At 37.0% G+C, this 27,948-nt stretch overlaps 1 protein-coding gene across 4 annotated transcripts in view; it reads right to left on the reverse strand.

Moving 5' to 3' along the window:
- Positions 1–27,948, reverse strand: part of CEP126 (centrosomal protein 126) — an 84,191-nt gene that overhangs the window by 28,834 nt on the left and 27,409 nt on the right. For 3 of the 4 annotated variants that reach the window (XM_049889881.1, XM_049889884.1, XM_049889882.1), the window contains 3 exons: positions 26,770–26,881; positions 16,794–16,992; positions 9,163–11,305 (listed from right to left, as the gene is read on the reverse strand). In XM_049889881.1, coding sequence (XP_049745838.1) covers positions 9,163–11,305; positions 16,794–16,992; positions 26,770–26,881 — 2,454 coding nt within the window. Of the gene's footprint in view, positions 1–9,162; positions 11,306–16,793; positions 16,993–18,181; positions 18,833–26,769; positions 26,882–27,948 lie in introns of those variants that run through there. The other variant, XM_049889883.1, reaches the window with a different exon arrangement.

Raw genomic sequence — 27,948 nt, forward strand, 5'->3', positions numbered from 1 at the left:
GAAAGGAAGTGTTGCATATCTCTCACTTTAAATCAAAAGCTAGAAATGATTAAGCTTAGTGAGGTCAGCATGTGGAAAGGTGAGTTAGGCCGAAAGCTAGACCTCTTGTGGCCAACAGCCAAGTTGTGAGTGCAAAGGAAAAGTTTTTGAAGGAAATTAAAAGCGCTATTCCAGTGAACACACGAATGATAAGAAAGTAAAACAGCCTTATTGCTGATACGGAACCAGTTTTAGTGGATAGAAGATCAAACCAGCCACAACATTCCCCTACATTAAAGCCTAATCTAGAGGAAGGCCCTAACTCTCTTCAATTCCATGAAAGCTGAGAGAGGTAAGGAAGCTGTGGAAGAAAAATTTGAAGCTAGGAGAGGTTAGTTCACGAAGTTTAAGGAAAGAAGCCATCTCCATAAGTACAAGGTGAAACAGAAAATGATGATGTAGAAGCTGCCGCAAGTTATCCAGAAGATCTAGCTAAGATAATTGATGAAGGTGGCTGCACTAAACAATAGATTTTCAATGTAGACAAAACAGCCTTGTACGAGAAGAAGATGTCACCTTGGACTTTCACAGCTAGGGAGGAAAAGTCAATACCTGGCCTCAGAGTTTCAAAGCACAGGCTGACTCTCTTGTTAGGGGCTAATGCAGCTGATTGACTTTAAGTTGAAGCCAATGTGCATTTACCGTTCTGAAAATTCTAGGGTCCTTAAGAATTATGCTAAATCTACTCTGCCTGTGCTCTATAAATGGAACAACAAAGCCTGGATGACAGTACATCTGTTTACAACACGGTTTACTGAGTATTTGAAGCCCACTCTTGAGACCTAATGCTCAGAAAAAAGATCCCTTTCAAAATATTACTGCTCGCTGACAATGCATCTGGTCACCCAAGAGCTCTGATGGAGATGTACAAGGAGATTGATGTTTTCTTACCTGCTTAATACAACATCCATTCTGCAGCCCATGGATCAAGGAGTAATTTCGACTTTCAAATCTTATTATTTAAGAAATGCAATTTGTAAGGGTATAGCTGCCATAGTGATTCCTCTGATGGATCTGGGCAAAATCGAAAACCTAGAAAGGATTCATCATCCTAGATGCCATTAAGAACATTCGCGATTCATGGGAGGAGGTCAAAATATCAACATTAGTGGGAGTTTGGGAGAAGTTGATTCCAACTCTCAGGGATGACTTTGAAGGGTTCAAGACCCAGTGGAAGAGGTAACTGCAGATGTGGCAGAAATAGCAAGAGAACTAGCATTAGAAGTGGAGCCTGAAGATCTGACTGCGATCTCATGATAAAACTTTAATGGATGAGGAGTTGCTTCTTATGGATGAGCAAAGAAAGTGGCTTCTTGAGATGGAATCTACTCCTGGTGGAGATGCTGGGACATTGTTAAAATGACAACATAGGATTGAGAATATTACATAAACTTAGTTGATAAAGCAGTGGCTGGGTTTGAGAGAACTGGCTCCAATTTTGAAAGAAGTTCTACTGTGGGTAAAATGCTATCAAACAGCATCACATGCTACAGAGAAATCTTTTGTGAAAGGAAGTCAATCGATGCAGCAAACTTCACTGTTGTCTTATTTTAAGAAATTGCCGCAGCCACCCTAACCTTCAGCAACCACCATTCTGACCTGTCAGCAGCCGTCAACATTGAGGCAAGACCCTCCACCAGGAAAAAGATTACAACTTGCTGAAGGCTCAGATAATGGTTAGGGTTTTCTATCAATATTTTTTAAGGTATATACATTTTTTAGACATAATGGTATTGCACACTTATTAGACGATAGTATAGTATACACATAGCTTTTATATGCACTAGAAACCAAAAAATTTGTGACTCACTTTATTGTGATATTTGCTTTATTGTGGTGATCTAGAACTGAACCCACAATGTCTCTGAGGTATGCCTATACATTCCCAATAGTAATAAATGAGATTTCCTGTTGCTCCACATTCTGGTCAGCATTTCGTGTTGTCAATGTCTTTAACTTTAACTATTCTAATAGATGTATAGAGTCCCTGGGTGGTGCAAACAGTCAATGCATTCAGCTACTAACCAAAAGGCTGGGGTTTGAGTCTACCCAGAGGTGTGGAGGAAGAAAGGTTTGGTGATTTACTTCTGGAAAATCAGCCACTGAAAATATTATGCAGGACAGTTCTACTCTGACACACACGGGTTCACTATGAGTTGAAATCAATTGGCTCAAGGGCAACTGACTAACAGATGTATAGTGGTATCTCACTGTTGTCTGGTTGGCTTTTTTTTTTTTGAGTTATATTTTCCTTTGAGTGTACTAGGCACAAATGACCAGTATTTTCTAAGCGTTTGGCTGCTAACCAAAAGGCTGGCAGGTTAAATCCACCAGCCGCTCCTTGGAAACCCTATGGGGCAGTTCTCTGTCCTATGGGGTCACGATGAGTCAGAATTGACTTGATAGCAATGGGGTTTTTTGTTTTTATTCCTTATCTGTAGTTTAGGTATGGGGTAAAGGACCTAGCTTTACTCGAAGTAAGGTGGTCTTTGTCCTTTGTTTATATGAAATAACCCTTGGAGTAACTGGGGTGCCTTGATCTGGGATTTCCAGGCCACATCAGATAGTTTGTGTTGGTAAGCAGCAGATGGCCAGACCAGAAAAGGCTCATCTGGGAGGCCAAAGCCAACTAACCCTCAGGAGGCATGATTAGCCTATCACACAGGACTGGCTGATAAAAGCCTGGTACCCCAAGGCTTAGAGAGCTTCCTGGTCGATGGAGGGTGAGGTGCCCTCTCTGAGACATGGCGGCTCTACATCAGGAAACTTTCTTGCCTGTGTGTCTCTTCCTTATGATGATTCTGATTTATATCCTTTTACTATAATAAAGTATAATACGTCTTGCAAATTATGTGAGTTCTTCCATTAAATAAACAAACCCAAGGATGGTGTCCTTTTAGCTTGTGAGCACTGACCTAGCTCCAGGTAGCTAGGGGCTAAGAAAGAAAGTGCCATGTGGGCAGCTGGTGTCAGAAATGATGGAGAAGAGAGTAAGTGGGGATATACTTGATTTCAGTCTTATGGGATTTAGCTTTATGATGACTCTCATCCATGAAGTTATCATTTTAGTAGCCTGCTCTTGGAAAGTCTGTCACTAATGCTGCAGCAGTAGTTTTTATCAGACTAGGGGACGATGTGATCAGATCTTGAAATACCTTGGCTTTGGATCTCTTTAGACATTATCTGCATTTTTTAATATAAGTGAACACTTCAAAAAGACAATGTGAGTGAACTACTCTAAATATTTTAAATCCCAAAGATTAATCTTGTATGTAAATAGCATCACTAGTCACTCATTTATTCACCAACATTTATTTATTTTTTTCCTCTACTCTCCTATTTGCCAGGTCATTTTTATTCTCACATTCTAGGAATCCAGGGTTACTGGTTCTGGAGGGTGTTCTTGCTCTCTATTAGCATTTCGAGAACCCTCTAGCAACACTCTGTAGCAAAAACTCTATTCATGAGTCCCAAATCATTCAACTATACTAACTCCTGACCTCTCAAGTCATTTCCTTCCATTCACTGGTGACTTTGGCACCCGGTAAACAGCCTTCCTTTCCATGTAAAGTCTTTGCCATCCTACTGGGAAATCCAACATTCATGTGATGACCAATCCAACACCCTGATCTCTCTAAATCTTTTCTCATTTTGCATGACTTTCTGCACCATTCTGCCTCAACTACTGTTCCCTCTGTCATACTCTAGACCTTGTCAACATGTATAATTACTTCTGAAATAAGTAATTCAATTTGCTTCCTGCTCTCGGACCACACTATGCTATTCTTCCTGCTTATTTGTTCAACTACTCTCACTACTATCATTTTTCTACCTCACTGGGATCTTTAGTCCATTATTTTCTCTTCTTATCTCCGTTCATCAGCTTTCTATTTCCTACACCTGATCCAGCTTAGGTTTAATGGCTCATCATTTCGATAACTCTTTGCCAATATCCTAAACTATACTCCTCTTGGTCTTTTTGTCACAGTCATTAGGCAATCTTCCCACCCCCTGGGGGGAAAAATTATCCACTTTCTCGGCTTCTCAATAGCAGAAAGAATTCACACAATGTGTCGAGTATATTGTTTACAGTATAAATTCATAATCACCAGTCTTTGATGATTAACATTACCTATTAATGTTGCCTTTTCCAGCTTAAACATCATTTCTTTAGGGAGGTCCTTTCCAAAAATCCCTGACTGCATTAGCATCCTTTTCTATATGTTCTTACTATACCTGGTATTCTTCTTTTTGAAATGCTTATCAGACTTGTAATCATTTGTTTCAAGTCTGTCTTCTTTGCTAGATTAAAGGGCCTGTTTGCTTTATTTAACCCTCTATCTCCATCTCCTAGCATATAGTAATAATAAATACTTGTTGAACGTATGATCTAATTATCAACATTACCTTTCCTATCTGGCATCTACAGAATACAGACCCTTTTTTAAAGAGGAAATATATCTAAATTTCAGCACCTAATGAGAAATTCAGGAAACCCTTGTGGCATAGTGGTTAAGAGTTTGGCTGCTATCTAGAAGGTTGGCAGTTCAAATCTACCAGGCGTTCCTTGGAAACTCTATGGGACAGTTCTACTCTGTCCTCTAGGGTCCCTATGAGTCGGAATGGACTTGAGGGCAATGGGTTTGGTTTTTGGTTTAATGAGAAATATAACAATGAATCAACTATAATCCAGTGTTAGCAAACATTCACTTGGAATGTTTGGTATTTTAGTTTTGAAAAGAAAAGTTTGCATGACTGAACATACAGTGCACATAGTACTATTAGATTTTCTAAATAATCACTATATTGAGTTATTCCCCATTCCCAGTGGAGTTGATTCCGACTCATAGCAACTATAAGGACAGTACAACTGCCCCATAGGGTTTCCAAGGCTGTAAATCTTTACAAAAGCAAACTGCCACATCTTGGAGTGGCTGGTGGGTTCAAACCACCCACCTTTTGGTTAGCAGCCAAGTACTTTAACCATTGTGCCACCAGGGCTCCTTATTAAGAGGTACAGATACATACATTAGTTTGACAATTTCTCTTTAAAAACATGACTAAAAATGTTAAAATTCATTACATTTTCCTATATCTCTGTAAAAAGACCCCTATAAGAACCACCTCCTTTGATTAAATGCCAGGAAAATAGTGGCTTCTCCAGATAAATGTATATTTTCCATTCGTTTATCAGAGAATGAAAACATAATTTTAATATTCTTCCTGGAAATCTACTCAATGGTAACTTGTTTGGTTTTTGGTTTGGTTATGCTTAAACTATTAGTTTCCTAATATTTTCCTGATCAGCTCTGAGTATGTGTACAGATTCCTCATGAGCACAATTAAGTGTCCTGGAATTGCCATTCTCCACAATGTCATCCATAATTTGTTATGATCAACACAGTGAAATGTCTTAGTATAGTCAATAAAACACAGGTTTCGGGTATTCTCGGCAGGATCCATCTGATATCAGCAGTGATATCCCTGGTTCCACATCCTCTTCTAAATCTGGCTTGAATTTCTGGCACTTGTCTGTCAGATACTCACTGCAGCTGCAGAATCTAGTTGATTCTGCAGCCTTCAGTATGGATTACACCTCAACGTGAAGGAAACGAAAATTCTCACAACTGGATCAATTAGCAACATCATGATAAATGAAGAAAAGATTGAGGCTATCAGGGATTTCATTTTACTTGGATACACAGTCAATGCCCATGATATTTGGTATGATATTTGCTTAATAACTATGTTTATTATATGATTTTAGTAGAAAAAGAACAGGTCTTGTAGTCATAAAGATTCAAAATAAAATATCAACTCTGCTATTTATTAGTTCTGGATCTATTTCTTCTTTATCAAATGGATTTTAAAAAATCTTTCTCAGACTTGTGAGGTTTAAATGAGTCAAAAAGTATAAAGCAATTAGCACTGTGCCTGGCACAAAGTAGGTGCTCAAAAAAGGTAAACATCATTATTTATATTAAAACATCTAATCTGTATGATCTACCCAGGGGTGCATCGGAAGGTAGGCCTGGGAATCTGCTTCCAAAAGGTCACAGACTTGAAAACTCTATGGAGCAGTTAGTTCTACTCTGCACACATGGGGCTACCATGAGTCAGAATTTACTCTATGGCAACTAAGAAGAAAAAAAAACAACAATCCATATGACACCTTTATTTTATGGAAAATATATGAAAATTAAAGTTATTATGCAAAATGGCTATATAAAAAGAAAATGAAATTCTTAGTGAGAGAAACAATTTTTTAAATTACAGGTTTTTGTAGACAAATAATGATAAAGTACCTAAGATTTTTAAGTTAGAGTCTTGCATTTAGTTTCCCATCTATTAATGTGGTTTGTGTCTATTCAATTCAAGAAAAATTTGGGTACCTATTAAGTGCCAGGCACTATTAGGCCCTGGGGATACAGTGATGAATTACAAAAAAAGTCCTTTGTCCTTAAGGGCTCATGGTCTAATCAAAGAAGACTTTGACAATAAAAATTTAAACTAAGTCTCTCTTTATATTTTCTTAATACTTATTCGTTTCTTTGGGAAAATAAAACAGTTGCTTTCTGATTTTTCTCCCCCAACCCTATTTCTAGCTTATGGAACAGCTTTTTTCTACTGGCAGGAAAATTTATGGGCTTCTAGTCCATTCCCTCTGAACAGAAGATTTCAAAGGGCGACTCAAGAAGAAAGTAAAGTATTATGATGACGTGCAAAGACCTGCAGATAGAAAACCAAAAGGGAAGAGCACGCAGCATTTCTCAAGCTGAAAGAACGGAATTAAAAATTCAAGCCTCGAGTTGCAATACTGAAGGATTCCACAGGGAAAATATTAAATGATGCAGGAAGCATAAAAAGAAGATGGAAGGAATACACAGAGTCACTATACCAAAAAGAACTGGTTAACTTTCAGCCATTTCAGGAGGCAACATATGATCAGGAACTGTTGGTACTGAAGGAAGAAGTCTAAGCTGCACTGAAGGCACTGGTGAAAACAAGGCCCCGGGAATCGGCGGAATATCAACTGAAATGTTTCAACAAAGGGATGAAGCACTGAAAGTGCTTACTTGTCTACGCCAAGAAATTTCGAAGACAGCTACCCGGCCAACTGACTGGAAGAGATCCATATTTATGCCTATTCCCAAGAAAGGTGATCCAACCGAATACAGAAATTATCCAACGATATCATTAATAACACATGCAAGCAAAATTTTGCTGAAGATCATTCAAAAGCAGCTGCAGCGTGTATCGACAGACAAGTGCCAGAAATTCAAGCTGGATTTAGAAGAGGATGTGGGACCAGGGATATCACTGCTGATGTCAGATGGATCCTGCCTGAAAGCAGAGAATACCAGAAGGATGTTTACCTGTGTTTTATTGACTATGCTAAGGCATTTCACTGTGTTGATCATAACAAGTTATGGATAACGTTGTGGAGAATGGGAATTCCAGAACACTTTATTGTGCTTATGAGGAAACTCTACCTGGATCAAGAGGCAGTTCTTTGAACAGAACAAGGTGATTTTGCATGGTTTAAAGTTAGGAAAGATGTGTGTCAGGTTGTATACTTTCACCATACCTATTCAATTTGTATGCTGAGCAAATAATCCAAGAAGCTGGACTATATGAAGAAGAACAGGGCATGAGGATTGGAGGACTTATTAACAACCTGCTTTCTGCAGATGACACAACCTTGCTTGTTGAAAGTGAAGAGGACTTGAAGCACTTACTAATGAAGGTAAAAAACCACAGCCTTCAGTATGGATTACATCTCAACATGAAGAAAACAAAAATTTTCACAACTGGATCAATTAGCAACATCATGATAAACAGAAAAGATTGAGGTTATCAGGGATTTTATTTTACTTGGATACACAATCGACACCCATAGAAGCAGTGGTCAGGAAATCAAAAGATGCACTGCATTGAGCAAATCGGCTTCAAGAAAAAAAAAAAAGAGATCTCTTTAAAGTGTTAAAAAGCAAAGGTGTCACCTTGAGGACTAAGGTGTGCCTGACCCAAGCCATGGTGTTTTCAATTGTCCTGTATGCATGTGAAAGCTGGACGATGAATAAAGAAGACCGAAGAACTGATGTCTTAGAATTGTGGTGTTTGCGAAGAATACCGAATATACCATGGACTGCCAAAAGAACGAACAAATCTGTCTTGGGAGAAGTACAACCAGAATGCGCCTTAGAAGCAAGGACGGTGAGACTGCGTCTCACATACTTTGGACGTGTATCAGGAGGGATCAGTCCCTGGAGAAGGACATCATGCTTAGTAAGGTAGAGGGTCATCAAAAAATAGGAAGACCCTCAGCGAGATGGATTGCCACAGTGGCTGCAACAATGGGTTTAAGCACAGCAACGATTGTGAGGATGGCGCAGGACCAGGCAGTGTTTTGTTCTGTTGTGCACAGGGTTGCAGTGAGTCGGAACTGACTCAACGTGTCGACACCTAACAACAACAACAACAGTCCATTCCCTCAGCAGAAGAAAGCGGCTTCATGAGGAGTCAGCCAGCTACTAAGCACAATGGCACACTACAGAGAATTAGTTTTCAGAAAATTTAAAGCCATGATATCTTTTCTTCTCTCCACTTGCTAACCAACATGCATAACAGATAAAAGCATAGCTGCCACTCTTTTGGAAAGAGAATGGCAGGATCAGGCACACCTCTTATTGGCTTACAATTCAACAAACATTTTAAAGAAAAATAATGGAATGTTCTATAACCACATTTATCCACCAATTTAGAAAATACAAACCATATTTTTCTCTGCAATTATCCTGACAGAAATTTTGATAATAATAGTGGCGTAAAGCAAAAATAATAATATGGGACAAGAATCAGACCCTATTCCTTGTCTTCCTTCGTTTAAACAAATAAGAAAAGTCTTGGGACATTCTCTTTAAAACTTTAGCTACTAAAAAAAAAAAAAAAAAGTAGCTACTAGACAGAATAAATTACAATATTAAGGGAGGTAAATTATTTCTATATGGTTAAGGTACACATTGCTATAATTCTATAAGGTGTACATTGCCATACCTCAATAGGAAAAATTTCACATGAATTTTAAAAGTTGTACCTTTTAGCTATTAAATTTATTCTTACCAGCAGCCCTCGCATTTTGACCCAGAACATTATGCCCTCTTTTCCATAAGGGAATAGATTCTTCTCCAGTAGTTTTAAGAGTAACACCGTGATGGCTTTCTTCATAAACAGGGCCTCTTTGGGTGCAATATAATGTCCCATCTTGTTGAGCAACCATTTGAGTGCCATCTGAGTGATTTATTTTTGTTAAGGTTTGGCCCTCAGAAGTACAATAAGAAGGTAGAGATGGTATCACAGTGACCAAGTCAGAAGAAGCATCTGGGAGTGGAGAGCTACTTTCTTGAGTCCACTGATTGCAGTGATATTCCAATGGAAGTACATATTTTGAATTAAAACAGTTATGTGTAATAATGTTTTCAGGATTTTCAGGCATTACTGGTTGACACTGAGACACTTTTATATTTTTACCACTCATATTTGATGTGGATTTAGGAGGAGGATGAGGTACAATGAGTTTACCCTGAGTTTGTATGCATGTTTTGGCTTTGCTTGCAGAGTGTGGTGTAATGATAGTGCCTTTTCTGTTCGTATGTATAGAGGCTGATGGGGCTTTAGCAGGTTTTGCTCTTCGAATTACATTTGTGCCATCTCTTTGTGGATTAGCTTTCTGAGTTTGAGAATCACCATTATGTGCAGGGGATTTAATCCCCTCTTTTTTTGAGGCTAGCCAGGCTTGTTTAGCAAAGTTATAACCTGAAGGCACAAAAAAACAGTTCAAAGGCACAGGGTCTCTTTCAGATCCTCCTACAGCAACACTTTCAGAGACAGAATCGTCCTTGGGCTTTTCAGCGTCAGCAGAATTTACGGCAGAAGCAGGAACGCTAATTATGTTGCTGGCAGCACTGCTTTGAGTTTGGGTGTGAAATTGTTGAGACCATTGCTCAGCTATTCCTGTTCTATTTTTCAGTGAATGATTCTCATCAGCATTGTTTTCTATATTGCCAGTTTCATCAAGCCACCTCAGCTTTTTAATCGTTTTTGGAATTTCTGCACCTTTTCCTTTTTCTTTTGTTAATTCAATACTATCTCTGATAGCTGCTGCTTTTTTATTTCCAAACTTACAGTCTTGATTCATGATTAGTGCCTTAAAATAATGATGGTCATATTTAGACTCTTTCTTTAAAATACTTTTAAGAAACCTCACCCCATTTCTCTCATGAATGTTATATTTCATTTTCTTGTGATGACCAACTACGTCATAATTAGAAATTACATTAGACGATGTTTCAGCTATTTTCTGTGTTTTATCTTTTGAGTCAGGGTTGTGAGGCATACAGGCAGCTTGAGGATCATCTGAAAATAAAGGCAATTCTTTCTTATTATTGTTAAAATAGTGCATCTTTTCATCTTTAACATCTTTCAGTTCATCTAACTTATCAGAACACTGCACTGGGTCAATTTCTTTTATGTGTATACTGTCCAATAAAGGTCTAGCTGACTGTGCATTAGACACCAAAACTAAAGGTGTTGCCACTGGTACAAATGGAGTATGAATTGAAGTAGCTGCATTTTGTTGAGTTAATTTGGAATATTCCTCTTGGTCTAAAAATGTAGCAACTTCTCGGGTTAGAGGATCTGGAGTGGTCCAGGCTTTACTGAATTGAAATGCTGGACTTTCAGTAACAAATGGTCTCTCCATTTTGAATGCTTCAGAAGAGTCTTCAGTTGCCCCAACAGTACTAGTTGCAGAAGTCTTTTCGTTTTTTGTATTTTGTACAAATACGTGTGGACTATGTACAAAGGCTACCGAATTATTAGCAGTATTTGTAGTTCTTTCCATAGTTGTACTCAGAATAGGTGAATTTTGTTCTTTACTATTAAGACGTTCACATGAAGGTAGAACATTAGGTTTACTTAAAATATCTGAGAACGGCGTGGCTGTCTGAGTGTTTGGATCATCTAAATTTATAAGCCAATTATTTATGTGTTGAGTTTTAGAGAAGGACAGCTTATCTTCATCGAAGCAGTTTAGGTTAGTCGATTGCAGATTTGCTGATTTGAGGGAAATGGAATTCTGCTGGGTTGATGTGGAACGGTCCTTAGTAAGTGTTAAATATATCTCTTCACACTCCCCAGCTTCAAGACTGTCTATACTTGAAAGAGTTTCGGAATTGGTTATCTGATTAACTTCATCACGAAATTTCTGGGGGGAAAAAGAAAAGAAAGAACATTGTTTTATAGCTTAGATATTTTTAAATGCCAAAATTAATGGTTCAACATACCATGTTACTGAGCTCAGTTCTCCTTGGTATATAAAACACAGTAATATGACTATAAACTTGTAGAATATTTTCAGTTAGGACAATAGGCATGTAAACAATCTATATCCCTAGAGCAGTGCGCAGGATGAAAAATGAGGAGTTAACAGACTTAAATGTATTTGCCTTAATTTCAACTCTTAAAGTACCCAGTTATTCTAACCACAGTTATAGTTTAGAAAATAATTTTATTATTGTTATTTGGAAGCCCTGGTGCCACAGTGGTTAAGTGCTACGGCTGGTAACCAAAGGGTCAGCAGTTTGAATCTGCCAGGTGCTCCTTGGAAACTATGGGGCAGTTGTACTCTGTCCTACGGGATGGCTGTGAGTTGGAACTGACTCGATGACAACAGGCTTGGTTTTGGGGTTTATTTCATTTACGGTAAACTTCTTCTGCATTGGGAATACATCTTTTTATAAAAGTTAAATTCACTGTCTATGGTAGAGGGTCTCAACTCTGGCCGTATATTAGAATCACATAAGGAACTTTGTAAAAATATCAGTGCTTAGGTCCCACTGACTTAATTTTTCTTAGATGGGGTCCATGTGTTGGTATTATTATTATTTTTCAATTCCTCCAGGTGATTCTAGTGTGGATTTAGAGTTGATAACTAGATATAGGGTTGGTACCTATTGATTTTAATGTATGCTTTATAGAGATTTAGCAGAGTAATAATTTTCACAAATTCTATAGGCATTCTCATTACTATCTCACCAAAATTTCCATGGAACTCATCAGTCTTTAATGAAATTTCATCACTTCAAAATATGATAAAGACTTTAAAATATTTCTACTTCCTCACATGTATCTAGGATGAATTAATCTATGACATATATAAAAATAAATTTCAATATGATTTAAATTATAAATCTAGTCAGAAAGTTGAATGGACTTGAAGAAAGTTAGTGGCCCTTAAGATTTATCACAAATTTTAAGAAAATTTAAATATTCTAGTATTAAATAAAAATATTTTTCTAGCCCAGAAAGTGAACCAAGAAGGTTAAGAAAATACATTCCCAAATAAAAATAGTTTGCATAGTTAATGCTTATTGACATATTATTATGAAAAAAGTTTTAAAAATGACTCATGAGAGTTTGGCATTACCAGTATTTATTCCCTGCTTATCACATAATTGGTCAGTGTGTCTCTTCTTAAAGTGATGGTCACTCATCCCAATCAAGAGAACAAAATGAAGCTCAGCTACTTCAATGCTTGTTCGTGGAACTGAGATGTTTCCATCAATAATATTAAATAAGTCCTGGAGGGCTTTCTTTGAGGTTATATCACCTGAGATATAGCAATTCTGGTTAAATGGTCCTTCTAGATGTAAGTTTACCAACAATCATGAGGATGGTGCAGGACTAGACAATGTTTTGTTCTGTTATAAGTGAGAGCTGACTCAATGGCAGCTAACAACAGATACAAGTAATGATATCCATGGCTCTAACATTTTTGTTTGCATAGGTTCTATAATGGCCCCATCTCCCAAAGTACCTCAAAAGGACTTCAGCTACTTCTAATTTCACTATACTATTTTTTTCAGAATTTTTCCTACTGGTAAACAATGAAACACTATATGATCTGCTTAAGTTTTACTCTGTTACTTACATAAACTGTACTAGACTTAACATACTTTGTTTTTCATTTTTTACTTTTTAAATAAACTTTATTGAGATATATTTTATATACAATAAAATGCACCCATATTAAGTGTATAGTTCATCGAGATTTCACAAATTATTGGCTTATAACCACTATTAAAAAAAAAAAAAACCTGTTGCTGTCGACGGCACTGAGTTTTTTGAGTTGCTGTCGAGTTGACTCCGACTCATAGGGACCCTATAGGACAGAGCAGAACTGTCCCATAGGGTTTCCAAGGAGCAGCCAGTGGATTTGAACTGCCAACCTTTTGGTTAGCAGCCTAGCTCTTACCCACTGCACCACCAGGGCTTCCGTAATTACTATATAAAACAATATACAGAAGCTTTCCACGTGCCAAAAGCTCTTTCATGCCTCTTTGTATACAGTTAGTCTCTATCCAACACTAAAAACCACTAATCTGCTGTTGCTGTAGATAGCTTGGATGGTTCCTAATCTTAGAGATAAACTGCTCAATAGTTTACTATTAGGTATGATGTTTTGCAGCTGAACTTCAATTCTGAGTTGGCTGAGCATTTTAAAACATGAATGTGTACTGAGTATTGGAAATGCTTTTTCTGTTTTATCTATTGAGATAATCATGTGATTTTTCTCTTTTTTTCTATTAATATGGTTAATTATACTGATTATATTTCAAATGTTAAACCAACCTTGCATTCCTGAGATAAATCCCATGTGGTCATGATGTATTAACCTTTTTATATATCACTGGATTCTATTTGCTAATGCTTTCTTAAAGATTTTTTCATTTTTTCATGTGAAGGATATTGGTCTGTAATTTTCTTTACTGGTCATCTTTGTCTGGTATTGGTATCAGCGTAATGCTGATCTCATAAAATGAGTTGGGAAGTAATTTCTTCTCTGTTTTCAGAAAAAGTTTGTGTAAGATTGGTATTTCTTTCTAAATGTTTGATAGAATTCTATACTGATGCCATCCTGTCCTAAGATTTTTCTTTGTAAAAAAAGCTCTAAATTACAAATTCAGTTTATTTAATACCTATGGGTTATTCAGGATTTTTATTTCTTCTATAGTAAAATTTGGTAGTTTACATCTTTCAAGGAATTTGCCCACTTCAGTTAAGTTGTCCAATTTACTGGCCTCATTTTTTCATAATATTCTCTTACTACTCTTCTAATATTGGTAGGAACAGCAGTGCTTTTCCCTTTTTTGGTACTGTGTCTTTTTTCTAATTGGCCTTGCTAGATGTTTATCAATTTTATTAATCATTTTCAAAAACTAGCTTTTGATTTCATTGATCTTTTTTCCAATTATTTGTCCTTTATTCCATTTCATGTTTTATACTTGCAATTTTTTTATTAGTTCCTTCTTTCTACTTATTTTGTGTTTAACTGGCTCATTTCTAATTTCTTAATGGGGAACCTTAGATTATTAATATTTAAATTATTTTAAATTTTCAAATAAACATACTTCCCACAAATGTTGATGTTTTGTTTTCTTTATAATTTGATTTAATATATTTTTCAAATCCCCCTGCCATTTCCTTTTTGTTCCATGGTTTTGTAAGTGTGTTGTTTAAACTCCAAATATTTGGTGATTTTTAAGGTATTGTTCTGTTAATAATTTCTAATGTAATTCTGTTGCCATCAGAGGACATTCTCTCATTTCAGTGATTTTAAATTTACTGATTCTTATTTTATGTTCCAGCATATGATTTTCCTTGGTGAATTCTTTGTGCATTTAAAAAGAATGAGTATTCTGTAGTTTTGAGGAATTGCTCCACAAATTTCAGTTTGGTCTAGTTGGATACTTTTCAATTTGGTAGACTTGTATAAATCTTGTTTATCCTTATTTAATATATCAATTAACTGACAGAACAGTGTGAAATTTTCAACCATCTTTGTACATTTGTCTATTTCTCCTTTCAGTGCCGTTAGTTTTTGCTTCACGTATTTTGAAGCTCTCAAAAAAATTTTTTTTTTTTTTTCTTAACAGGTTCATACATATTTAGGATTTTTATATCTTCTTGATCCTTTTATCATTAAGAAATGCCGATCTTTATCTGAAAGTCAGGTGCTGTTTTTTCCTCTGGCTTAATTTGATTTTGATGAATACTGGTATTTTATGTGTATGTATGTGTGCACGCACATATGCGTGTACTTGCTTGGAGTTTGTTGAGCTTCTTAAATCTGTGGCTTTATAGTTTTCATCAAATGTGATACATTTTCATCTGCTGTTTCTTTGAATACTTCTTCCCTCCTTTGTGGTATTTTAATTAAATATATGTTAGACTATTTGACATTCTTTCACTGGTAGTGAAGGCTCTGTTCATTATTTTTTCCAGTCTTTTTTCTCCCAGCACTTTGGTATGGTAATTTCTATTTTATGTTTTCAATCCACTGCTCTTTTCTTTTTATCTTACTTTGGATGAAGGGTGAACCTCAGGAGTGACTTCATTACTGAACTAAAAGGGTGTCAGGGGGCCATACTCTTGGGGTTTCTCCAGTCTCTGTCAGGCCAGTAAGTCTGGTCTTTTTTCGTAAGTCAGAATTTTGTTCTATATTTTTCTCCAGCTCTGTCCAGGAGATCTTTTCTTTTTAAATGACTGTACTATTAAGCCTATTTAGTAAAATTTCAGATATTATATTTTCCATATCTGGAAGGTCCATTTGGTTCTTTTTAATGTTTTTCCTCATTATATTCATTTTTCATTTAATTCCTTGAAAATATTTATAAAAACAGTTTTAAATTCTTTGTTAATTCCATCATCTCCGTCATTTCTGTGTCTGATTCTATTGACTAATTTTTTTTCCTGATTATAGGTCATATTTTCTTGCTTCTTTACATGTCTACTAAGTTTTGATTGGATACTGAACATTGTGAACATTTTGTTATTGAGCATCTAAGTTTTGTGGTTTCCTTTGAGAGAGTGGTTTTTTTTTTTTTGATAGGCAGTTGGATTATTTGTAGATTTTTTTGTCCAGAAAGTACCTCCATATAAGGAAGCATAGGTGATCACAAGACTCACCTCACTAGTTTCTCTTTCTTCAAGGTCATACCCTGTACTGCTTGTTGTCTAATGTCTAAAACGTTATTTCATTTATAGCTGTTTATGGTAGGAAGGCACTTCATCACTGTCAGCAGCTCTGCTGCTTTGCTTTCTTAGCCTTGCCACTATTGCTTAGTTGTATGAATCATGCCAAAGTTATGAATTTAATCTTGATATTGGCCTATTAAGAGTCTCATAAATGTGTGCAATTATTCGTGAAAAATAAGATGCATGAGCATGTAGGAGAATCAGCTGGAATCCATATTCATTTGTGAGAAAATAACAAAGTAAATGTCCTAGTAGGGGCAGACTGGAAACACTGTCTCCAGCTATTTGTGCCATATCTCCATAAAGAATCTAATACAATGCATTATAATTTCCAGGCTGTTCTTATAATCCAGTTTTGAACAAGGGTATTTATATTACATTGTATTTTCAAATAGATTTCATCTTTTTCAGAAAATGACATTCATAGAAGAGAGAGAGAAAAAGAAAAAGAGAAGAAACAGAGGGAAAAATGGATAAAAGGTAAGGAAAAAGAAATTATTTTTCCAGTATCTGTGATGAATTTGTGCTGATTCATCCACACTCTCTCTTTCCTAGTCTCAGTTAATAACATACATTTCCTTAGCAGAGAATACTGCAAAAAAGAGACAATTATTACTAGAAATTAAAAGATTAACAACACATTTATAGTCTCATACTTGTAAACTGCTTAAATGCTGGTCTTCTAGGAGTTTCTGAGTTTCTTCCAGTTTAAGCCGGAATGCGTCTTTGTTAGTGGCCAAGTTTGCCCTGCTGTTTTCCTTCATTTCTTTATCACAACCGACTTTGGATGAGAGGTGTGTCTGATGCTTCTGATCACGGTTTGACAATGCTGAAGGCAGGGCAGAGTCTATAGCTCTGTGAACCAGAAATAAAATACATTTAGTACATTTAAATAAAACTGACTTCTTTATATAAGTATATAAATGGCACATATGTGTTACATGTGTCAGTGTGTGTGTGTCCAGATAATCACATATAAGGATATTGGAGAAATGTATAAACATATTAGAATGGGAATTTCATGCAGTCAATAGTAGAAAAATATGGTTGTGGGACTACAGTGTCAATAAAGAACTCCGCCTTCATGTAGGAATGCCCAATTATTCCTGGCTTTGATTATTAAATCCTATTCTCCTACAATTTGGGATAGGATAGAAGTTATTCCTATAGGTATGCGGAGTCAGTCTTCAGTTCTTTAAAAGCATTCCTATCTGGATAATAATATGCTGTATTACTCTTAATTCTGTGTTGATGTCACGCCCGTCAGGTATTCCTAGAACCCTAAGTTGGTTAAAGTTTCAAGTGAATGGAAAACATGAAAATTGTTTGTAAGGATAGGCAGGATTTTCCATTCTACTTAACTAGGTTTGGAAACTTTGATCTTACTCCATGTAGGAGAGTATACATATTTGTTTTCAGTTGTTTCAGGAATATAATCATGGTTTTCATGTTATTGAACAGGTACCTTTAATATAGACTCTACTTTTCATGTGTGAAAGTGTCCTCCCAAAATGTATCAGTGCATGACATCATTATCTGCTAGAGTTTTGTATCTTCTGGAAATATACAACATATCAAATTTCAGCACAAGTATAGGTTTCAAAGTAAAAAGCAACGAGCAAGGGGAGACTTTTTTGCGGGGTGAGGTGGGGATGAGGTATATCATATAGCTAACTGCCTCTTGCAATAGGGCTATTATTGTAAATCCCAAGGGACTTTATTCCAGTTCAACAAGGATGAACACGTTTTGAAGGTGACACATGGTCATATGTGACATGTACCTATCTCCAATATCCATATATATCTTTATATGGACAGACTGGAATAGTTAAGGTCAATAATTACTAGATTCCTGACTATCCCTTTGTGGCCACAAGGAGATTATGGAAAGCAAGAAGGTATTTAACACAAGCTCCTGAACATTGAGAGTATGTTTCTCTCTCTTCCTTTTATACTTTACTACTCTTACATATTTAGTCAATCACCCTTCCCAAATAAAATATTGCTAAATCTACAAAATATCTAATAAACTCAATTTATTTACCTTTAAAGTTGTCGTCTCTCAACTTTTTCTTCTCTATTCCTTTCTTCTCTACTCCACTTTCTTCTCTTCTCTTCTCTAATTTCTTCCCCCAGTGAGGAGGATTGAAGGGATGGATAGGAATAAAAGAAGATGGGGAGGTAGAAATAGAAGGAGAATGAAGCATGGGGGGAAAGGAGGAGGAAATCATAAAGGAAGAAGAAACAGGGGAAATTGGAGAGGGAAAATCTAAATAAGTTGGAGGCAAACGTGGAGAAGGGGAATGCACAGGAGAGGAAAGAAGAGGGATAGATGACGGAGGTAAGGATGGAGATGTAGAAGAGGAAGATGAGGGAGAGGAAAGAATGGATGATAAAGAAAAAAGTATAGATGGGGAAGATGTGGAAGTGGAAGGAGAATGACAGTGAGGTGAATGGGAAAGGACTGAGCCAGGTGGATGGTCTACAAGGGCCTGGGGTAGATTTGACAATGTTGTAGCTTGTGAAATAGATTGCTGGACTGACTGGAAGGGATCCAAGCTAGCAGAAGGATGTTCATGCCACGGAGTGATATAAGAAAGAGTGGGGACCGGTTGATGAGGGGGATGACTGGATAAACAGGAAGGTTTCAAAACAGGGAGCGTTTCCAAAGGGGTTGGGGAAAGAACCAGTTGAGCTGGAAGGGAACGACGAACAAGGGCAGGCATTAGAGTGGCTGGGGTAGAACTCTGGGCTGGAAGGAAATGTTTGGGTCTGAAAGTTTTATAAAATAACTTGTTCTGTGAGTCAAGAACAGGAATGACTGGAGAACTTTGGGGTGGGGTAGGTAGGTGGCCAGGTGGGCCAGAAGAAATTGGGGCTGGTAGACGAGGAAAGCTGCTAGAAAAGCTGGAAGTGACTGGTGCTGGAGGACGAGGAAGATACTTGATTGGATAGGACAGTAATGGGGCTGGTAAAAAGGTCTTTGGAAGAGTAGAGGGGACAGATGGGTGGATAGGCAGGGTATGTTGCTGGTGGGTGGGAGAAACAGTTGGGTAGCTAGGAAGAATTTGGGAATGGTGGGATAGCAGTGGGGCCCATGAAGGAGACAGCTGATCAGGTAAATAGGGATCAGGTAAGTAGGGATCAGGTGTGGAGATAGCTGGACAGGCAGGAATGGATCTGCACAGGTGGAAAAGCATTTGGACAGGCAGGTAGAGAGACAGCCTTATTAAGATGTTTGTTTTTTGGCTTGTTGGGCTGCCTCTAGACTTTTGATTCATGTTATTTTCTGTCCTTAGGATCCATGCATGATCCTCCTCTGATCAACCAGTGTCCTCTCACATGGGCTGAGAAATGTACATAGCTTATTCAAGTTCTCCTTTTCTCATTCATTATACTTAGAATATTTTCACCTCTCAGAAAGTTGGTTAGTCATAAAGATACATGAATATGGGCTGGAAAATCTAGTTTAAAGCACTTACACAAAGGGCAAATAGCGGTCAAACAGACCACTGCTAAGCTCTAGCCAGATTTCTCGGGGTAGCATGTGGCTCAGGATCAACTGTCTGACCACAAATACATGGATATTGGAGATAGATATCTAACAATATCATTTTAGAGATTAAGAATTTAATATGGGAGAGAATTCAGCCTCTTTCATCCTGCAGCTATCGGAAGGGTCAAGTATATCATCTTTGTGATAAGGGTTTGGTTGTGATAGAAGCCTAATTAGTTCTTATGTTTTTACTTTTAGTCCCTTATTAATATTCTTATAATCTCACTATTTCCTGAAGCAGTTTCTATTCTCATAAGGACATACTCTCTGATTTTTCTTGAGACTTAAGTATTGAATGTGCTCTGCTTTTTTTATTCAGCATTTGCTCCTTTAGCTTACTGTATTACCACCATCTTAAATTATTTTTATCTACCACTAATATTTTCCACATTAGAGCAAGCTTTCCTGAGTAGTCATATACCTCCATTTTCTTGGAAATTCCTGTTTCTTGGCATTACTTTATTTCTTAACATGTCTCAGGTTTTTATTCCACTGAAAATATATTTTCAATGTGATAATAGCTTATCTCTATTTGTAGCTGAATTATATTTGCAATAAATAATACACATAAATTGTTCCACCAATCTAACACGTGATACTTAATATTCCTGTAGCTCATATTTGTGTAGCATTTTATAGTTTACAAAGCACTTTCACATATATTCTGTGACACTGTAAGTTACCTGTGGAGAGAAGTCCAACTTTTTAATAAGTAAACTGTAGTGTTCTCTCTACAAATTGTATAAATATGTTATTTTCCAGATACATAACATTTATATGTGTATATACATATATATACCCATATGTATATATATATATAAAGTCATCATAGTCATAATAGTATATTACAATAACATAAGAACCATGTTCTAATGCAGAATGAAAACCATTTCTTATCAAACAAAAATGATATATCTTACTTAATAATCCTAGCACAGATTTTCTGTAACTATATGTGTTTGCTATTAGGAAATCAAAGTTGTTCTGACACTATCTCCCCTAAGACATTGTGACTGCACGCTGTTGAATATGAAAAGTGACGATGTTTTCATTCATAGTTCAAAGGCATTTTATCGTTGAAAATATCTGATAACATAAAGAATAACAACTGATAACAGAAAAAGAAAGCTGAACGTGAAGAAAACCTGTATACAAAAATGTACATTACTGCTATACTAAAATGGTTTAGATTTTTTTTTTTTTAATTGGCCTAAATTTCTTCTGGACCTGAAGATCCCCTCTAATTATCTGTCCCCTTCCCTTTTATTTCAGTCTTTTCCATACAGTACTCTAAAATTACATTGCCTTCACTGCTCCAACTTCTATTTGTTCCTTAGCTCACTGCTATCTGGCTTCCACATCTACTACTTTAATACGCTGCTTTTGCTAATGATTAAGTAATAGACTTAAAAATTGCAAAATTAGACCCTTCTCGACCATCCTTCCTGATTTATGTCCCTTGGTTTCCACATCATCCACATTGCTATCCCACCATTCCCAAATTTTTCCTAGCTACCCAACTGCTTCTCCCACCTGCCATCACCATCCCCTGCCTATCTGTCCATCTGTCTCCTCTACTCTTCCAAAGGTGTAGCTGTTGTCCTGCTTCTCTGATTATTCCTTCTTAGGCTCTTTCAATGAACTCCTCTTTCATTGTCTTTCCTTTATATGCCAGATTTTTTTTTTTTAATTTATTGTGCTTTAGGTGAAAGTTTACAGCTCTAGTTTCTCATTAAAAAATTTATACACATATTGTTTTGTGACATTGGTTGCAAGCTCCGCAATGTGATAGCACTCTCCCCCTTTCTACCCCAGATTCCCCATGTCATTTGTCTGGTTTTCCTGTCTCTTCCTGCCCTCTTGTCTTGCTTTTGGGCAGGAACTGCCCATTTGGTCGTGTATATTTGATCGAACTAGCAAGCATGTTCCTCACACGCTGTCTAATCTTTGTCTGAAAAGTGGGCTTAGGGAGTGGCTTCGGTTCTGAATTAGCAGCATGTCTGGGGGCCACAGTTTCAGGAGCTCCTCCAGTCTCTGTCAGACCAGTAAGTCTGGTCTTTTTTTGTGAGTCTGAATTTTGTTCTACAATTTTCTCCCGCTTTGTCCGAGACTCTGTATCGTGATCCCTGTCAGAGTGATTGGTGGCGGTAGTCGGGCACCAACTAATTCCCTTGGGCTCATGTGGAGTCTATGCCAGAATTTTTGAGAGTTTATTATGTGGCCTTTTTCTTTTCTTACTTTACCCATACACTCTGTACTCATTTATATTCTCTGAATGATCTTATCTATATCTGCGTGTGAGACAGATATGGACAAATTTGACTTTGAGTTAATTTTCTAGAGCTGTTCTAGATTATTAGTAGGATGTGTTACAGGCACATTGATAATGGTAAAAATGATGCTTGATTGGTAAACTGAGAGAACCTGAATAAACTACAGGTACATGGCAGGAAGCCCTAGCTGTGGATTTCTCTGAGTGTGTGATTCTTGTAACTGGGCATGTCTCTTGCATGGACCTGGAAGCTATTCATATGAAACCATTACAAACCGTTTTTCCTGTTTGAAACATGGGGTTTCTAATCCAAGGTGGCTATATACCCACCCATGTAATCTGGTTTATTTACACCTGAGTTGAGACTTGTGGGGTGTTGGGTGGAGGGGAGGGATGGCAAAGATGACCAGCTATTGAACTGTTTTGTGGCCTGCCGTGAAGATTCCTCCTATTGAAGAATGTTGCTTTACATGTGGTGTTTTCTGTCCTGTATCCTTCTAAATGAAACCAAACATGGCCTTTTGTAGTCATGGGAGCTTGTTTAGCTGAACCCAAGACCACCACTGGTGGTCACTGTGCCATGGCTTTAACCTCATGCATTCACTGCTGATTGTCATATCTATATTTATGACCCAGAATTCTCACCACAAGAAATTTGCTTCTGAATATTCCCAAAGTGTCTGAAACTCACAATTTATCATCTCATTTCAAGTATTCACTCTACTAATCCTACCCCTGCCCCATTTTGATAAATGGTTTCAACCATTCATTCATTGGACAAACCCAATCTTTGAAGTCATCCTTGACTCCTCCTTCTAATCACTGTCAGTCACCAAATCATGTGGATTCTACTTCCTTTGTAGATCTCAAGAACTTATCATTTTCATTAAGCACTATAGTACAACCTTACCTGGTTTTCCTACCTTTACTCTTACCCTACTCTTTCTAATTCTGGTAATGATACTTCTTTCTTTCTTTTTGTTGTTGTTAGTTGTTGAGTTGATTTCATCTCTTAGCAACCCATGTGGGTCAAAGGAGAACTGTCCTCCATAAGGCCTTTCAAGGCTTTGACCTTTCAGAAGCAGATCGCCAGGTCTTTTGAGGGACCTCTGGATGAGTTTGAACCGCCAACCTTTCTGCTTAATTATTTGTGCCAGAGATCCTTTTTTATTTTTGTCATATATATAACACAAGGAGCCCTGGTGGCACACTGGACAAGAGCTTGGCTGCTAACCAAAAGGTTGGCAGTTCGAATCCACCAGCTGCTCCTTGGAAACCTTGTGGGGCAGTTCTAATCTGTCCTATCGGGTCTCTATGGGTCGGAACTGACTTGACAGCAATGAGTTTGATCTGGTTTTGGTTATATAACATTTGCCAATTCAACATTTTCCTTGTGTAAAATCAGTGACACCAATTACATCAATCATGTTGTATAACCATTACCAATATTTGTTGCCAAAATTTTCATCACCATATGGCAATGATATTTCTAAAATATTCAAATCTTTCAATAATTGTTTTCAGGATAAACTACTTAACAGTGGTCTTCATGATTCAGCTCCCAGCTTCCTTTCCAACCTATCTACCCACAACTCCGTTTTTTTTTTTACTGTATATTCAAGCCAAATTGAACTACTTGCAGCCTTCTTAACATACCATGCCTCCATGGCTATTTAAAAAAAAAATAAAAAAAATTTTTTTTTTTTTTTACACACTACTTACTCCCTCTATCTGTAATTCCTTCCTGATGTTTGTCTCTAATGAGTATCTCCCTCAACTGTTAAGCTTCAGAAGGTCAAGCTTATATCCTCTGAGAAGCATTCACTTATGTCAGTGGCATTTCTCCACACAAAGTATTTACTGAGTGCCTCCAGCATGCATAGCACTGAGCTAAGCACTATTAGGAATATGTGTATATATAAGATCTATCTATCTATATCTTATCTATATCTGTATATATAAGACTGTTCTTGAGGATATTATAATCTAGCTGGAAAGACAGAAGTACACATAAAATTAAGCAACAATATACATAATCATCACTTTCAAATCTCTTTCTATAACCTTGACTTCTCACCTCATCTTTGGTCAAATTGTTTTTATATATTTCTGCTTGGATATTTATCACCTGAACTTGGAATCCCCAATTAAAGTTAGCAATATCTTGCCAACCTGTACCCTTTCATTATGTTCCTTTTTTTCTTTTTAAGTCACCACAATTGCCTTAATCATCAAAACTCAAATGTCAACTTTTGATTTTTTGCTTTTTTCATTTTCTTTATCTATTTCTCCACGAAATACCTTTATTTTCCACTTTTCTACCACCTTTCTAACATAAGTCCTTTTTAACTCATGGCAGGACACCATCTCATTTTCCTGCTACTGTTCTTTCCAACTTGACTTCTTATACTTCTGTTTGATCAACATTATTACACCTTACTTCTTCATGCCATTTCTCTGCATTGTGAAAAGACATTACCTTTTATTCTTTCTTCTTTCTCATCCTCCTAATCTGGTCACTCAAAAATCTCATCATTCTTCCTCACTATACAAAGTAGTACTGCTCTAGTTTAGGCAGTAGTAATCTATCCCTGGGATTATCCCCCAGATTTCCTCTTTGGTCTCCTTGCCTCCAAGTTCTCTTCGTCCATCCCATTCTCCAACACTCACACCACTTATCTTTCTAAAATAATAAAGAGGATTATGTCACTCCTTGCTTAAAAAGCTCCATTAGCTCTTCACTAATTATATGATAAAGTATAAACTCTCAACTACTTATAGAAGTCTTTCACATCAGATCTCATCTACACGTTTAGATCATCTCCTGTCCTTCCAGCAACACATCCAGGGTCCTGCCACTCTTAACAGCAAGTTCTATTTCCTTACAGGCCTGCACCTTTTACAACTCTCTAACCCTATGCGTGCCTGAAACCCAACCATGTGTCTTTATTAGGCAATTCTTTAAGACTTTCTTCTATCTTCCTTTCTTTTGTGAAACTTTTCCAAAAATCCCCCAAGAATTTTATCTCCAAATTTTGTGCTTCTTTATCACTTTGCTAATATTTTGTAATAGCCCCCATTACATGTTATTATAATGTAATTGGCAAACAATTCTTGGGCAGAAAATCATACTTCAGTCATATGTATAACCCAGCTATCAATGTCTAGGACAGAATAGAGACTTAAGACATTTCATGTTTTTACCCTACTTTTCTCTAGATGGAGTTCCTGGGTGGTGCAAATGGTTAAGTGATGGGCTAATACCCGAAGGATGGCAGTTTGAACCTACCCAGAAGTGTTTCAGAAGAAAGGCCTGGTGATCTGCTTCTACAGGCCACAGCTATGAAAACCCCAGGAAGCAAAGTTCTTCTTAGACACATATGAGGTTGCCATGAGTCAGAATCAACGGATGACAGCTGGTACTGGCACCTTTCTAGACTGCAGTTGTGCTAGTCATCAGCTTGACACCCACATTTAAACATGATCAGGTCTCTCCCATCTTAAAGGAAAAACCTTATGATGGCCCTCTGGCTGTTGTCCTGTAGGCCCACCCATTTCCTTACACCTTAGCTGTCACTTGAAGAAAGAAGAGGGATGGCAACGAAGATGAGCCCCGGCACCTACTTGTGGCCTGCCCTGAGGGTTCCTTCCATCGGGAATGGGAGAAATCATTCGTTTCCTTTCACAGCCAACCACTACACTTGTCTTTACTATCTCCCTGTCCACTTCTCTTTACCTCATTGTGATGTTTTCTGCCCCCCCGACTCCACTAATATTGCTCTGACAAAAGCTGCCAATGACCTCTTTGTTGTGAAAAATAGACATATTGCTGGGTGTTCTCTCCTTGTACTTCCAGGTTCACTTTTCGTACCTATTGGTTCTGTGCTCCACAGCAATGGAATGATCCCTTGTCCTCTGATTTCTGGCTGAGTTCAGACAATGGAAGGCACTAACTAGCAGGAGGTGGGAGGGTGGCAGGAGAACAAGATTTTTGATAATCACTCCTCCAGCTCTCTTCCCAGTGGGCTTGGTTTGGCAGTACCTATATTCTTCTGGGTTGTGCAAACAGTTAATGAATGCACTTAGCTACTAACTGAAAATTTGGCAGTTCGTGTCAACCCAAAGATGCCTTGGAAGAAAGGTCTGGCGATCTATTTCCAAAAAAATTGGCCATTGAAAATCCTGTGGAACACAATTCTATTCTGACACACATGGGATCGATCACCATGAGTTGGATCTAGTGCTATGCCTGTAGTAGCTTTAGTAAACATTTAGAATAAATAAATAAATACAGAACTTGAGAAGGTGTCCAGTGGTTAGCTGGTTCATTCTATTGCATCTAGATGACTCACTTAAGCCACCCTGGAGAGGAACTAGGAGATGCCGTAGCCCTTTCATGACATTCACGAAAGACTTTCAGTGAGGAAAACCCCACTTCTACCATAATATTTCTCCTTTTACCTAAACATCCATTGCTACAATTCAACATTCTTTTCTCAGAAAAGATGAATAATAACCAGTTTCAATATTTTTAAGTAGTAATTTTGATGATAATTTCCATAGGAAAATTATGCAATATATGCAGCATTTGTAATACCAAAGACTTCAAGACAATACATCAGAATTTTGCCTTACTCTTGGAGCAATTCACATTCTACTGTATTTCAGTTTAAACTGAAAATAAAACAGCAAACTGTAAAACAGAGGTGAGGAGCAACTAATGAAAAGGCCTACATGCTTAGCAAATAGAAAGCTATAAAATCATTATGTTAATAATTATGCATATTAATTATAAATTACTTACCTCCAGTTAATTATTGGTCTGTGGGACGTAGGAAGATTTAATTCTGATTTTAAGTTGGATCCCTGAATTTGTTTTAGGGCCTCTTCTAATGGAGGAACTGTTTTTTTAAAAACTAAGGGATAATAAGGAGAAAAGATAAAATATTATAAAATGAACTCATCCTCAATGGTACCTTTATATTGAACCTATAATTTAATTGGTCAATGACAAAATATTACTATAAAATTTTTATAACAAGAAAATATATTTTAGAATAGTATACATATTTTAAATTTAGAGATTCAATTCCCAAAAGAGAAATTAGTTACCTCAAAATTCTCATCACTAATTTTAAGAATATAAATCTGGAAAACAGAAACTAAGAAATGTTTAGGCTCTTCATTCTGGCATATGAATCCTTTTGTAATTTGATTTCATAATCCCATACATTTCTGACAAAATTTAAAAAGATTCCTATGAAGAAAAGGGGAAGATATAAAGGCATAAACTAACATTTATGGAGTACCCACTATGTTATAGGCATTATTTTTAAGCATTTCACAAGTATTAATTAATTTAATCCTCATTTTGGCCTATGAGGTAGATGCTATTTGAGCCTACTTTTTTTTTTTTTGAGCATTTACTGTGTACTAGAAGAAGCCCTGGTGGAGTAATGATTAAAGTGCTTGGATGCTAACCGAAAGGTCAGCGGTTCGAACCCACCAGCTGCGGTGTGGGACAAAGATGTTGCAGTTTGTATCCATAAAGATTACAGCCTTGGAAACCCTAAGGGGCAGTTCTACTCTGTCCTATAGGGTTGCTATGAGTCAGAATCCCTCGAATGGATGGCAATGAGTTAGGTTTTGGTGTGGTTACTGTGTGTACTAGGGGTTTATTATTTCCCTCCCTCTGGTCTTTTTGATAAACTAATGGGTTTATGTGGTCCATTAGCTCCAATCCTTTCTTTTATTCTAATATTCTCACTCCAACAATTTTCTGAACTCACTGAGACCCAATCCACTGCCATTCTTTATAAAAAAAAAAAAATTATAGCAAGGGAAAATGTCAGCTATTATGCATACCTGGTGATCCTTTGGTTTAATGCCCTTTATTTGGGGGTAAACCTGACTAATAGACAACTAAATAAATAGTTGCCTTGCATAGTTTTACATAGCATTGGATTTTCTTAAAACATTAATT

This window comes from Elephas maximus, chromosome 7, assembly GCF_024166365.1.
Source record: "Elephas maximus indicus isolate mEleMax1 chromosome 7, mEleMax1 primary haplotype, whole genome shotgun sequence".
In the NCBI taxonomy this organism is placed as follows: domain Eukaryota; kingdom Metazoa; phylum Chordata; class Mammalia; order Proboscidea; family Elephantidae; genus Elephas; species Elephas maximus.